This window comes from Apiospora marii (genome assembly GCF_038362585.1).
Source record: "Apiospora marii strain CBS 49790 chromosome Unknown utg000013l_segment0_segment0, whole genome shotgun sequence".
NCBI classification, from domain to species: domain Eukaryota; kingdom Fungi; phylum Ascomycota; class Sordariomycetes; order Amphisphaeriales; family Apiosporaceae; genus Apiospora; species Apiospora marii.
Genome location: NW_027117384.1, coordinates 1988961 through 2003240, shown reverse-complemented (window position 1 = coordinate 2003240; position 14280 = coordinate 1988961). Strand labels below are relative to the sequence as shown.

At 56.9% G+C, this 14280-nt stretch overlaps 4 protein-coding genes across 4 annotated transcripts; 1 reads left to right on the top strand and 3 right to left on the bottom strand.

Annotated features, from left to right (window-relative positions):
* Positions 1-1125: 1125 nt before the first annotated feature.
* Positions 1126-6175, bottom strand: PG985_015752 (uncharacterized protein; the record flags this gene model as incomplete). The annotated part of the gene is made up of 14 exons (XM_066835518.1): positions 1126-1560; positions 1637-1888; positions 1951-2528; positions 2603-3070; positions 3147-3289; positions 3374-3662; positions 3752-3934; positions 3985-4162; positions 4235-4265; positions 4333-4399; positions 4466-4705; positions 4779-5646; positions 5719-5809; positions 5886-6175. 14 exons carry the CDS (start codon positions 6173-6175, stop codon positions 1126-1128), a joined length of 4113 nt encoding a protein of 1370 aa, XP_066676721.1.
* Positions 6176-7718: 1543 nt separating this feature from the next.
* PG985_015751 (uncharacterized protein) lies at positions 7719-8783 on the top strand (the record flags this gene model as incomplete). Its single annotated transcript, XM_066835517.1, has 1 exon — positions 7719-8783. One exon carries the CDS (start codon positions 7719-7721, stop codon positions 8781-8783), a length of 1065 nt encoding a protein of 354 aa, XP_066676720.1.
* Positions 8784-9201: 418 nt separating this feature from the next.
* Positions 9202-10174, bottom strand: PG985_015750 (NAD(P)-binding protein; the record flags this gene model as incomplete). Its single annotated transcript, XM_066835516.1, has 2 exons — positions 9202-10080; positions 10142-10174. The coding sequence occupies 2 exons, from the start codon at positions 10172-10174 to the stop codon at positions 9202-9204; spliced, it is 912 nt and encodes a 303-aa protein (XP_066676719.1).
* A 2072-nt stretch (positions 10175-12246) lies between these two features.
* PG985_015749 (uncharacterized protein) lies at positions 12247-14004 on the bottom strand (the record flags this gene model as incomplete). The annotated part of the gene is made up of 2 exons (XM_066835515.1): positions 12247-13618; positions 13694-14004. The coding sequence occupies 2 exons, from the start codon at positions 14002-14004 to the stop codon at positions 12247-12249; spliced, it is 1683 nt and encodes a 560-aa protein (XP_066676718.1).
* Between the last annotated feature and the right edge of the window lie 276 nt (positions 14005-14280).

Below are 14280 nucleotides of genomic sequence, written 5' to 3'. Positions count from 1 at the left end.
CTGAGTCAATAATGAAGACAGGCGCTAAGTAGGATGTGTCTGTCCTTTTATATTTTTGCTGGCTCTCGGCGGACACCTGTTCCTTGTCGTAGAGTTGGGATGTACCTCGGGGCGGTCCCAGGTTTTGGTTTGTTGGCTCAATGGTCTGGCTGGCGTATTGCCACGCGAAAGCAGAGAAGCGATTGGCACCGCAGAGAACGGTCTTGGTCCTTTGGCGTTCCTGCGTCTGTCAGACACTTGAAAGATGGTCCGAAATGCGCTCAACCCCCTTAATATGGCAATCCAATTTGCGACACCTCGAGCCGGCCGAGTTTCCTTGGAAAACTGCCTCAAACTGCACGCCGACAGCGAGGTTTGAACTTCTGTCTCTCGTTTGCTTGCATCGGCGCTTGTTGTTGCTTCCATCAAGACATCGAGGCCACGTGTAGTTGATAGGATAACTGTCGTGATGGTCGGAGTAGCTGAAAGGGTGTGTAACAAACACCTTCATTAAAGTGGTAGCGTTGGGGGATGGGATAGATGGAAACCCACTACTTAAGCATCTTCGGGCGCACGTGCCAAGCCCACATGCGGTAGCTTTGACATTGGACTGAATTCAAGTCACTTGATGGCTTTACTGGCGGGTCAACAAAGTTACCTTGTCAAGCTCGGCCTCCAGGACCGCGCATTCGTGTGATACGCATATTTTGAGTTGAGCTCTCACAATCACCGTCTATTCAGGAGTGCGTGTTACTGGTGAGGAATGATCTCCCTCCTCCCCGGATAGATCCGTCCCTACCACCGAGCGACTAAAAGGTGGCACGCGGTTCAAATCCAACGGGTAGTAAAGGGGAGTTGGCTGGCAGACTGACTGGAGGCTAAAGTGGAAACGGATACAGGGGTAGGTCGAAGGGATGTTTTTAAGGGGTACTTATAAGATATAAGATATATAATAAAATAGCTGATACCTAAAAGAAAGAAAGAAAACCTCCTCTAAATAAGAAAAACTATCTCGCCTTTAGAAAGAAATGTAAAATGAAAGGAAAGCTTATAGAAATAAGCAAAGCCGATAGGTCAAAAGAAAAAACAGAGGCCTATGCTACCCAGCTTAGACAGCCAAAAGAACGAGGGGCGCCGATGGCGTCATCAAGGCCGGGGCCCGGCATACTCCTGGATCTTGGCCCAGATGGCATTGGCCTGGGCCAAGTGCCCCGCCGACTTGGGATGCAGCCCCTTCATGAGGGCCCGCGGGATTTCCGCCGTGTTATAGGGGTCCTGGTGCATGAATTGGCACAGCGCGCCGAGGTAGCCTCCCATGCCGGGGTCGCAGGTCGCTTCAAACGCCTCCTGCTCGTGCGGCTCGTCGAGGTCGGCCGGGTCGAAGCCCAGGTCGCCGCCGGGCGTGCATATGCCCCCCTCGTTCTCGGGGTCGTCGTCGTTGGGGTCGCCGTCGTTGCCGTCCTCGGCCCGGGGCTTGTCCGGGCCGCAGGGCTCCAGGAACCAGCCCTGCGACCAGTGGCCCAGCGGGTCGTCCGGCTCGCAGTGGCGGTGGCCCTCGAACAGGGCATCGGCGTCGATGTACTGTGGAAAGAAGAGAAGAGGGACAGTTAGCTGGGAGGGGGGAGGGTTGGGTCATTCATCGGAAAGCCGGACTTACGGTGTAGGACTGGGACCTCTTCTGGATGTCGGGGACGTTGGGGTTATCCCTATCTTTCGGATAGCTGCTCTGCTCTTGGACCCATGCGACGGCGTCTTTGATGATGCCGTTGAGCCTCTCGACCAAGGCGTTCAGGCGCGCACGATGCGCCTTGCCCCGTTCGCCATTCAAATTGTAATTGGTATACTTATCAAGCTCAGGCACGCCTTGGATTTTGCACGTATCTGTCTCGGCATTGAAGAATTTCTCGTACTGTGGTCATTCCCTGTCAGCGGCTTTCCTCTTTTTTTTTTCCAGAAGAAGGGGATTCTTACCCCCGTCACGAAAAGCTCCATGTCATGCCAGGTTTGCGTTTGGCAACTCTCGGTGCTTTCGTTGGGGTCGCAGCCCGCCGCGCCGTTGTCGTTGATCATGCGGCCGGCCTTCCACAGGGTGTTCCTCAGCCGCTGCGCAAAGGCGGGATCGTCCATGATCTCTTCGGCCCGGCGGATCCTGCGATCGCACGGGTTCGGCCCGTTCATGTAGAGGCACCACGTCGCGATCTTGGAGAACCCGACGTCGTTGCCGGTGAAGGAGAAGGTGCCCCAGCCGACGGACCACACCTTGAGCGCGACCGTCTCGCGGTTCCACTGCGGCGGTTGCCCCTTTTCGGAGTCGGCGTTGTAGAATTGGTCGACGACGGCCCCCGTGCAGGCAACGTGATGCAGCCTCGAGCCCACCCTGTTGTCTTTTGCTAGATACTGGGCATATGCCCCTCTGAACTTGTGACACTTGCCCGTTGAGTCGTAATCGTCAATGACGTCTGTTTCATCTGTCCCGGCTTTCGCTCCGATGCCCGCCGCGTACGAGTCGCCGAGGCTGACGAAATTGGGACGATTCCAATCGAACCAGTCTGGCCCATTTGGGTCAGGATCAAGAAGATACTCGTCATGGATGCAAGAAGCAATAGTAGCGCGGATGACTTACGAAAGTTGGACGCGACTTTGGGCAGGACGGGGTCGCTAATGGGGCCATCGTCGCCCTGGACATCCCCGCCGCGACCGCCTCCTCCGCATCGGTTAAACCATGTCTCGGCCTGGTTGGTCCAGGTCCCCAGGATCGAATGGTAGTCGGCCCTTCCGTCTCCGTCCAGGTCGGGGTAGTAGACGCAGGTGCCGGCCGTGTGCCCGTCGAAGAGGGTGCCTTGCGGCAGCCAGTGAAACGTGGACCCCGACCCCGGGTCGACGCCGCCGGGGAACTCGCCGTTGTTGTACCACACGGTACCGTGGCCGTCGAACTTGTCGATCCAGATCATGTCGGCGCGGCCGTCCCCATTGACGTCTTCCCATCGTATGTTGGCGCGGTCGGCACCCTCGGTCACCTTGACCTGGCCATAGTCCACCCATCCCTCTGGGCCGTGGAGAAAGGCGGTGGTTCGTCCATCCTTGTCGATACCTTTTGATATTGCGTTAGCAAAGAAAGCAAAGAAAGAAAAAGATTCCATGTTGTATATTAAACAGGGAGTGCTCACAAAGATAGTCGTCGTACCCGTTCCCATCCAAGTCAGCAAAGCGCACAGAAATGTCGTGAATTCCGGGCCCGTCTCCGTTTTCGCATCGCAGAGCCGAGCTCGGGTTGTCAAGGTGCTCCCAATCCCAACTACTATCCTGCCAACTGAATCATTGTGTCAGTGATGTATTGTGATATCGTGAGACTGACAAGAGGAAAGAAACAATCAGCCTGGCGAAAACTACTCACCGGTTGAGCCAGACATGGGTCACCGTATTGAGCGAATTGCCATCCACAAAGATGATGTCGTCACGGCCGTCGCCATCCCAGTCAGCTAAGTGGAGGGTTTTCCGGTTCAAGTCGTAGGCAGATCCCGGCTCGAATATGATGCTGCTTTCTCCCCAAAAGGACTCATCTCCCGAGATACTCTTTTTACCTAGGTTGGGATAGAGGGTCATCCGACCGCCAGATAAAGTCCACACATAATCCATTCGGCCATCGGAGTGGCCGAGCATGTTGCCGTATTTGTTGCCATCGGCTAAACAAAACAAGCAATGCCTGATTAATCAAGACGCAAGCGACAGACACGGGGGATAGCACCCTCTCATGGAAGATCTTCCAACTCACCTTCAAGTTTGGTTGCGCCGCTCCCGGTATTGTACCATAACCGCATACGGAAACGATGCTGCCCGTTGTCGAGGAGCTCGTGTTCCATAAAGACGTAGTCAAGCAAGGGCCTCATGCCAATCGAGGTTTGCGGGGAGAAGCCGCCCATGATCCGGGCGAAATGGATGCGATTCCGCAGACCAGCTTATGCCCGAGTTAGCATTTGGACAAGGGATGATTTTGGGAATACTCGCTGCTCGCAAATCCTCCCATGCCGCCGTGAGTCCATCCCTCATTAGGCCGGTCTTTGTTGTGCCCCTGGCGCCAGGCGACATTGAGACCGTCGCCATCACGCCCCTGGGCACAGCTTCGCGAGTTGGTCCAAGTCGTAGTCCGGCCATCATCTGCGACCCAGAGCCAGTCGTCACGACCCTAATAAATCACCCGTGTTAGCTCCGCAGAACTGAGTACTTGATTAGGCACACTTTGAGGAATTGTACGAACATCTCCGTTAATGTCCTCGAATCTCACACCCCTGGTAGAACATGGTTGATTAGCTCTTGTCCGATTGGTGATTTTGCATTGCCATTGGAGGTAATTACCTGAGATCATCGAAGCCTTTCCCAGTGAACCGTGTCCCAAGAGGTTGCCAGAATTCCGGCTTGTCCTCTGTCGGATACGACCAAGGTTAGTGGACAATTTAAAGACACTAGAGGGAATAGAAAGTTTGCTCACTGGCCCCGCCGTTGCGCCAACAATCTATGCTTCCGTTGTCCTTGAGGACGCAATAATCCGTGCGTCCATCGCCATCGATATCGGCAAGGCGGACATTGGCCTGCGGCCAACCTTCATTTTGCTTGATCATGCCAAGGGACGTGAAGGATGGCCACTTCTCGTTCGTACCGTCTCCGTTGTTGATGGAACAATGGAGATCTCCATTGCCGTAAATACAGCAGAAGTCATCGCGGCCGTCGCCTGTCAAGTGTCAAGCGTCAAGAGTCAGCCAAATTATCATGTCAGAAACGCAGTGGCCAGAAACTAAACTTACTGTTCAAGTCCACCCAGCGAACGCCCCGGGGAATGCAGTAGAATGGCGTGGGCATGTCGCCGAGCTTGGTGAACCACTGGCCCACCGGCCCACTGCCGAATGTGTTCTTCCACACTGCATACGTGATGGGGCTGTCGTCTGTCTCCCGGAACCATCCGAGCAGATCGTCCTGTGCCGAGGACCACAGCCGTGCAAACATCCACTGATCGCGATCCCAGCCGCTGTCCTGCTCCCAGATGACGCCTTGCTCCGTAGAGGAATGCATGTAGATGCCGTCACCTTCGCCCGAGCCCTTCTGTGTCAGGCTGCCGGCATTGGTTCCAGACCCGGGGCTCGGCCAACACGAGGTGTCGGCCCCCTCCCCCTGGCCGTCGCCGCCGCCCTCGTCCTCGTCCCAAGGCACGGGGTCTTTGATCAGTCCTTGGAACCAAGCCTCGTGGATGGCGAAGTACCACATGCGTGCCATCATGGCGTAGCCATGGTCGTCGGGGTGCACGCCATCAGGGCCGATCCCCTCGTCGAGCTTCATCCAGCTCAGGTCTTTCCAGATGATTGGTCGACCCGCCTTCTGGAGCTTGTCCACCAGAGTAGCGTACTGCCCGTTGACCCCGGCCCGCAGAGGCTGGCACACTGGGTTGGTGGTGGGCAGCACGCTGGAGAGGATGATGACAGTATCTTGCATATCGGGGGCCCCCCAGAGGTCGTTGATCATGGCCTCCATCCTGCTGCCAATCTGGCCGATGGCTGCGTCTTGGTTGCAATCGTTGGTACCAGCGTTGATGAGCACCACGTTTGGCTTGTAGGCGTATGAGTTCTTGGATTTCTGATGGACCTGGGCCACGACATCTCCTCCTGTCCCTTCATGATTCTGTCCTCGCTTTGTCAGCTGCCTCTCTCGAGGTTTTCAATGACAGTCCGAGTTCGAGGAAACGATTCATACGTTGTCTTTCATGGACCCGTCAGATTTGCTGCCCACCATGTTTACATTCCACCCATCAAAACGAAGTTGATCTCGCAGCGGTTTACGGTAGCTACGTGCCGCGTTGTTAGCTGAGATCTATACCGAATAGAATCGCTCGGTAGACTTTGGTAAATGGAGCAACTTACCCGTTCATGGTGCTGGACTTCTCTCCTCTCGTGATGGACGCTCCAAGGGGCAGGATCCGAAGCTCCGGCATGTGCATGGCCGGTACAGGATCTTGTTGTTGCCTCTGGAATATATGGTTGGCGGAGGCCACCTCTGGGGACGCGAGTGCATCAAGGAGAGACACATTGTAGTACATGAGCTCCTCGCTATCCAGGTGGACCGGCCAAGCCGATACAAAGCTCGGTGACCATAACAGCACAAGCCAGGCAACGAAGGCCCAGCAGGGCTTCGGAACAGGCTCGAGATGCATTATTACAACGGTCGTTGCAGAGGTCGCGCTCTTGCTGTGGCACTATGATTCAACTCGATGGATTTCGGGAACTATCTAGCCCCTATAAATACTCACCTCATCATGTAACATGTATATTTTCACTTGACGACCTTCCTCATCAGATGATCGTGACGCTGGGCCGACTCTTCCGTCAGGAGCAACATCCCTCGACACAGATCATGTCACTAGATCACCAACAAATCACCAATGTAGGCGAGGGGATGGCGGATGAACGGGCATTGTCGCCCGATAATCTAAGAGAGGGTCAACTGTACGATCCTCCAACTCCTTGGCCAATCTCCAGAGATATGCAGCTCAGCGGCGAGCTGTATTCCTTCTAGCTGTCCAACTCTCCCTCCTTCCCTTTCTGGCCTCCGTGATGTCCCCAGGGGTATGGCAGGAATACCATGTCGGACGATGGGGGCGGAAGATGGGCAGCCTCGAGTGTTCAAGCATGCGAGATAACCAGCGGCGCATTCGTTCCTCTCAGTGCCTGTGGCTAGATATTGGATCCCATGAGTGCAAGTCTGCTGTCTATCCCCACATTCTCCCTAGAGAAGGATTCGAGATACCATATAACCAGACCCCGTGCCGCGGAGAGACATAGAGTCAAATCTTAGACGCAGGGTTCAGTTCCCCTTTCGTCTCTTGATGCATGGCAGTACTTCTCAGAAAACCGACAGCATTGTTCTCAACCGGCTGGTATCGAACACTTATTCGATTGATACTATACTTTGAGGCGAGCTTTCGAAAGTCCAAGTGAATAGTTCATCCGGCCCTTGCTGTGCTTTGAGGCCAGTGTGGACACAATAAGAAGCTTTGTAGCATGTATTATGTAGTAGGTTGCAATGCCTACCTATTCATAGACAACACGCGATTTTCGCCCAACACGATTCCCACAAGGCGGAATCCTCAGTTGCAGTATGTGATGTTGCAACCGAACGGACCAACAAGGCATGTCTGCCTCGTTAGACGAGAGCATATGCATGGCCTAGGATAGTTAGCGAGAAGGCGAATCAATACTCATTGCTATCGGACCGTTTGATCCTTCCCAATGCTGTACTCCCGTGCCCCTGACAGACGACTCGGCGGAACATCCGGAAAGGGCTGTGCATGTCGCGCCGAGTACCCCTAATACGTCCTGGATTCCCCGACAGGGCGCATGATTACGTCACATCGTCCCCTCCATACAATTACAAAAGTATTGCCCCTGCAGAGCCAACATCTCTGCCGGACCAACATCTCTGCGGAACCAACATGTTTGAGGAACCAACACATCTAATCTCATTTTTCCCAACCCACAACCACTTTCAACCATTTTGCTACCCCGACCAAATTCGCCATATCGACCATGTTGCTATTGCTGCTTTGCCTCTTATCGGTCTTCGGAGCATTGTCTGAAGGCGGAATTCATACCAGCCCAATATGGCACGTCGACCAAGACCCTGGTGGTCGCCAACTCCATACACGCGCTGAACAGACTGTCCTTTCTGGCGACTCGCCTTCAGCCAAAGGCGCCGACATGTGGTACACCCCTGGTCCGTTCGGTCTGGCCACCGTCGCGGCGCTGGGCAACCCGCCGCAGCCCTTCCGCCTGTACGTCGATCTCGTCTGGGACACCATGTTCGTGCCCAACGCCTCGCTGAGCACGCAATACTGCGACCCGGGCTTCGAGATGTTCCGCTACCGCGCCAACGAGTCCTCGACGGCTGAGTCTAGCGACCTGGGCTGGTACTACATAGATCAGAACCTCGTCGACTTTTCGGGCCCTGCGGCACTGGACACCTTCCACGTCGGGGGCGGCGGACTCCGAGTCGAGCGCCAGCCGTTCGTGGCCGTGGAGCACGCCCAGCCCGAGGCCCTGCTGCACCTCTGGCTCAACTACGACGGCGTCCTGGGCCTCAGCCCGCGGTGGAACACGCCCGCCGAGCCCACGGCGTCGTACCTGCCCTCGCCCTGGGCCCGCATGGTGCGGGACGGCGTGCTGGACGACAACGTCTTCGCCATCGAGGTGCCGCGCGCCGCCCGCGGGGGCTTCGACTACGACGGCAGCAACGGCGACGTGGGCGCGACGGCGGGGGCGATGACGTTCGGCGGCGTGGCGGACAAGTACCGGGACTCCGGGTTCGCCGCCCTGCCCCTCTTGCGGGACGACGACCGGGTCTGGGCCGTGGCGGCGCAGTCGGTCCGCTGGGCGAACCGGACGCAGCCCATCGACTACCGCTTCAACGCCTCGACCATGGCCGTCTTCTCCACGCAGTGGTTCATCGGCCTGCCCCGGCCCCTGGTGGGGATGATCCACCGGTCCATCCCGGAATGGGCGGGGAAGCGGTGCGGGATGGGGCTCGCATGTATAATCAACTGCGCGGCGAGGAGACACTTGCCCGACCTCGTTTTCGAGCTGGCTGGCCAGAGCTTCACCGTGACGGCGTTCCAGTACGCCTACCGGGTGGTGAACCCAAAGGGAGTGGGGGATCATTGCACCTTCAACATCTTCCCCACGTCAGGATACACAGAGGACGGGGGGCCGATCCCGGAAGACGCTGTCATTCTAGGAAGCCCCTTTCTGAATGCCTATTACAGGTGAGCCATGACTATCCCCAACGAAGAAGAACGAATCGCCCCATCAAGAGAAGCCACTGATTGACTTGTTCTTTTCCGTCTCAGCGTATTCGACATGGACAAGATGGAAATACGGGGTAAGAAGACTCTATTTGATTCAACTTCTCCTTCCAGAAACGAACGCTAACGTGGCTGGGGGAATAAGTAACAGAAGTCAAAGACTGAATTGTGGTAAGCTGGCGGCAATTGGTAATGGGGAGGGAACGCTGAGGGCGGAAGGGTTAGCTATTTGCGGCTTACGGCGAGTTTTTACTACGGAATCACTATGAAGATAGGCCCACATATTGCCGATGCCTTTGTCGTTATGCTATTTGTCAATTTGAGATTAAGTTAGATACTGTAGACATTTTAAGGAAATGAGGAACAGGCTGATAAAATCAAGTCTAAGCGAGCTTCTTCAACATAGCAACAATCTCATCCCCGCCCATCTCCTTGACGCCCAACAACGCGTTATCGTTCTCCTCAAAGTGCGCTCCGTAGCCCTCGCCGAACACGGCCGCCGTGATGAAGTTCATGACCCAGTTGTCCGGATTCGGCCGCTCCTTCTTCAGCTCCGCCCAGCCGGCGTCGACCAGCTCGTCGACCGAGGGCCGGTGCTCTTTCCAGTCGGCGCCGCCGCCGCCAGTGGCCTCCTTGGCGTAGCGCGCGAGGTCGCGCCCCGAGAGGGCCGCCTCCTGCACGAAGACGGCCCGGTTCCGCGTCTCGGCCGGGTGCCACAGGACGCCCGCGACGGCCCGGCCGACGCCGGCGAGGGTGGTGGCGCTGAAGACGCGGTCGCCGCCGTCCCAGAGGTTGATCTCGCGCGTCTGCAGGTTGGCGAGCCAGCCGACCCGGACGGCCCAGTCGAGGAAGGGCCCGTTGATGACGATGGTGTAAGTCATGCCGCTGCCGTCCTCCCTGGCCGCCTCGCGCTTCAGGGCCTCCTGCACGGCGATCTTGTGGCCGTAGCTGGGCAGCTTCGACGTCTTGGCGTGCACCGTGTTGGAGCCGAAGCCGGAGGGGATGAAGCGCCGGACGCCGGCCTGGCTCGCGGCCTCGGCGAGGAGGAGCTGCTTTTCGAGGGCCAGGGACGCCAGGGTGGAGACGACGGCGTCTTGGCCCTCGAGCGCGGCGGCGAGCGAGTCGAGGGAGTCGTAGTCCACCGGGGCCACCTCGACGGAGTCGGGGAACGTGTGGCTGCTGCTCTGGCGCGTCAGGACCTTGACTTGGAAGCCGGCGGCCAGGAGCTGGTCCAGGATGGCGGGGCCGAGATTGCCGGTGGCCTGCGCGACGTATGTTAGTAAGTAAGCGTTGCCATTCTGGATCGATGGAACTTCAACTTACACCGGCCAATGCGACTTTGGTAATGCTGCTCATGTTGTCGACACAGTTGATTGCAAGGTACAATGATAGAGATGAGTACTAATACTGGTTCAAGTTCTGGCTCAGGTTCAGGGGAGAATGTGCTGTCTATGAGAAGTTGAAAAACAAGGCTTTAACAGGTTCAACATGCACTTTATGTATGCCTCTTCACGGTCTGGATGGGCAACGCAACTTTAGTAATCCAAAACGTAGGGTTCCTTTCGAGATTGGAAATGCTTCCTCCTCCATGGTGTTCTCGCCGGCCATGATTACTAAAAAGGAAGAGGTACGTACATTCCTCTGTCTGTCTTCGATGTATCATCATCAGCGACGGGGGAATTGGGCGGGAGGATCTGTCAGTGTTGCAGTCGGCATGTGGCAGGGACGGGTAACCCCACACCAAACAGCCCACACACACTGTAAGCCATCCCATCCCATCCCACATTGACTGCCGAGAGGCTATCCCACAGGCACTCCATCCGCCCCCACCGGTGAACCATCCCATCGGCAAACGATTCTCAGGTCCAACTGATTACCTATTAGTTGCTCCCGAATGTTCTGGACACTACCTGAGCCGATTATTTCATCTGAAATTTGATAAACCCTCAGGTGGCCTTGGGAGCCAAAAGATTTGGCATGAGCTTTCCTGTCCCCGGATCGCTTTGTGGAAGCTAGTCAGGGTCGCGTCGCAGGGACTGCCCAACGTGTCAGCGGGCGCCGCAGACCCCGCATTCCGCTCATGATACCTTCGACGCTGATGATTACGGTGGTTGTTTGCTCGTACGTACAATACATAGGCGCCTATGGGTCTTGTCGCGTCAACTCTGACAGTGGTGGTGTTGGTGGTGGTGGACAGCTTTGCCCGCCACCACAGCTGTACTTGGGTCTGGATGATGAGGTCCCTGATGATAACCCAAGCTTGATTACATGGACGGACTGCAGGATTGAACTGGCCACATACAGCGTCGAGCGCGTACCTCTGTGCAGGTATAAGACAACTGAGATAGCGGCGTTCTTCGGGCGGCTCCTGGCAATGGACAGCATGGCCAAAGATAGCTTCTTTGGTTTCACAAAAGAAATCTCGATTCCAATCACTTGAGACACTCAGGCAGTGATCATCAGTCTGTCATCCAAGAAAAACCTGGCAGGAGCCATAGGCAACCCGTATGAGGGCATTGAGCTTTGACTCTGTCCTGTTGACCAGAGGTGCATGCATGCGCGTTAGAGAAGTTTCCTCAGTGCCCCAGCACACTTGAACCCTGGGGCAAGGCTCCGGGCGCGAAGGACCCTTTCCCGAGTGGGTTGGATGAATGAGAGAGGCTACCTGGGGCAATCGGGGGCTTTAATGCCGTAGGCTTCTTCCCCCGAGTATAGCTTCCCCATCTTGCTCTTAGCTAAACCTAGAAAGGGGGAGAACGAGAGAAACACTGCTGCGCCCACCGGGTTGGCGATGGCCGATTGAAACTTACCTCAGGGCGAAGTAAACATACCTATACGGAGCACTTCCAGTAAATTCGTAGATTCCGGGAAGAACATCACAATGAAACCAGCGCCCACAGGCATCAAGGGTCATAGGGTTCGATGCCTTGCAGCGAACTACCGCCAGGGCTGGCTTGGCGCCCGCCGCTTGGGCGCCGCCAGTGAAACCACGACCCCCCACACACAACTCGATCGGAGACTTTTGTCTGTTCAAAGAAAGAACCCACTCCCAAGGGTCACCAACCACAAAACGAAACCCTACTGACAGCACCATGCCACGGTGATGGATTACAAGTCCTGTGTGGAGCGTGTAGAGTCAACTGCCGCAACAGAAACGGTGACATCATCTTCAGCAAAACTGTGTGGCGCAGCAGCTCGAGTGCCCGAGATGCCACTTGTCTCATGACTCGTGACCACGTCCTGTCAGACACAGAGAAAAAGCAGCAGTCGCGACATGAAGTTCTTCAAGGAGATTGCGTAGATGTAGGTATCATAATATATCGTATTGTGGGTATCATAGGTTGAAAAACTAAATAAAGCCAGTAAACGGCTCATATAAACAAGTCGGCAGCATATCCATCATGCATCATCGTCGATCATCGTCGTCGTCATGAAGATAGACTGCTCAGAGGGCTGACCGGACTGGTGGGGCTCGGCAGGAACCCAAACCCGGGACTGCGCGGCATCTCCCCAAACGTCCCGTCGCTCCGCTCGCTGAGGCGGAACTGCGACGACTTGTTCCTCGTGTGGCCCTTGTTGGCGTTGGCGTTCGATGCTGATGCTGATGCTGATGCGGCCGCCGCCGCGTTGGAATACGACTGTAGCTGCGAAAGCGCCTGTGATCGCGACGTCGATGGCGGGGACGGCCTCTTGCTGAGACTGCGTGTCATACCGGATGACCGTTTAGTGTAATTGTTCCCTCCGCCGCTGCCGCGGTAAGTCTGCGGCGGCACCGTGAGCCCGTTCGGCCACCGCTCCTTGCTAAAGGCCTCCCAGTCCGCCGACGTGCGCCCGACGAAAATGGACGAGGTCTCGGGGCGCGAAGGGCGCGACTCGGCCCGGCTCGACGTGCCGGGCCGCGAGATGGGCGTCCTCGTCGATCTGCGACCGCCCACCACGTCGGAGATGCGCGACATCCAGCTCCAGCGCTGCGTGTTCCGCTTCGAGGCCGCCTCCAGCTCGGCCGGGTTCCCACGCGTCCCCAGAGGCGGCGAGGCGTCGACCTCCATGATCGTCTCCGTTACGGGCCTTCTTGCTCCTCCTGCCCCTCCCACTTCTGCCTCCGCGTCGTCGCGCTGCTTCACGTAGACCCGCCTTTCTGATTTGCGCCTCAGCATAACGCCCCACGAACCGGCCTTCTGTCCGCAGCGCGCCCAGACGCCGACGCCGATGGGCGTGAGGTGGTCTTTTTCGCTTTCGGGGCGGTGGCGCCGCCGGCGTTTCCGGCAATAGCGGTTCAGGGCGAAGAGCGCGATCACGACGAACGCCAGGGCCGTAAAGGTGGCCCCGAGCACGATAGCAGCCTTGCTGCCCTGCTCAGAATCGGCCGTGATGTTCGGATTGCTGAACGGCGAGCCGCCGAGGCCGTTCGGCGACCGCGTGGCGAATGTGTCAGACCCGGATGTGGCGCTGGGCGGCTGGGTGTTGGGTGTCGATAGTGGTGCGGTGGTGGTGATGGGGGGCGACGCTGCTGGCGGCCGGGTCGTCCCTGAAGGAGCCGGGACTATGGTCGAGAATCTCATGGACGTATTGCCGGTAGGACTAGCTGCCGGCGAACCTGTTGAGGTTGGTAAGGTCCGATCGCCGACGAGCAAGAGCCCCGGTGTCAAGGGGTGTGTCTGCAGTATACTAAGATCCGAGTCTCGCCAGCGGATCTGAATGGCTGGCGCCACCGTCACCTGGGCTCCGGGCGCCGTGGCGGTAGCAAAGCCCCAGACACCGCCCCGGAAGTCTGTCGTGTCGGTTGTGCATGTGAAGTCACTGAAAGGCGGACGGATGGTTAGACGGCGTTAATATTGCGATGCCAGGGGAAAAAAAGAAAAGCTCCATTCTCACCTAGGAACGCAGTAGGCCACCGTCTCGCCCGCGGTCACTGGAGGGAAGCCCTCTTGCGTCCTCGTCTTGGTGACCCCGCAGCTTGGTCCGATGAAGAAGCCGCTGGGGCATATCGCAGGTGAGTAGTACCGGATGCCCTGGGCGGCGATGTTGTCATTCCAGGAGGGAAGTTCGCAAGAGGCCGGCCCGCCAGTTGGGAATGGCGGGAACTGCGACGGGGCTCGGGTCGTCGTCAACAGCCAGGATTCCGAGCACGAGTGGGTAAAGACGGTGGTGAGAGCCGCGATTGGAGCGGTCAGTAGATTGGACATTTTGATTCCCATGTAAACAGGCAAGGGTAGTAGTGGTCGTTGCGAGTATCCATGAAGGCCAGTCGTTCTTGTTCCTTTTGATCCTGCTGTTTTCCCCCAACCAGGATCGATCAACCCCAAGCAAGATGGGCCAGGCACAGATGGACTGCACCGAACCAAGCGGCTGGAGGGGAACAAATGGGGAAGAGTCTGGAGAATAAGTTGACGATCCTTGGTGTTCCTCACGGTTAAGAGAGAGCGACGGGAACGCCTCTCTCTCTCTCTTTCTCTCTCGCT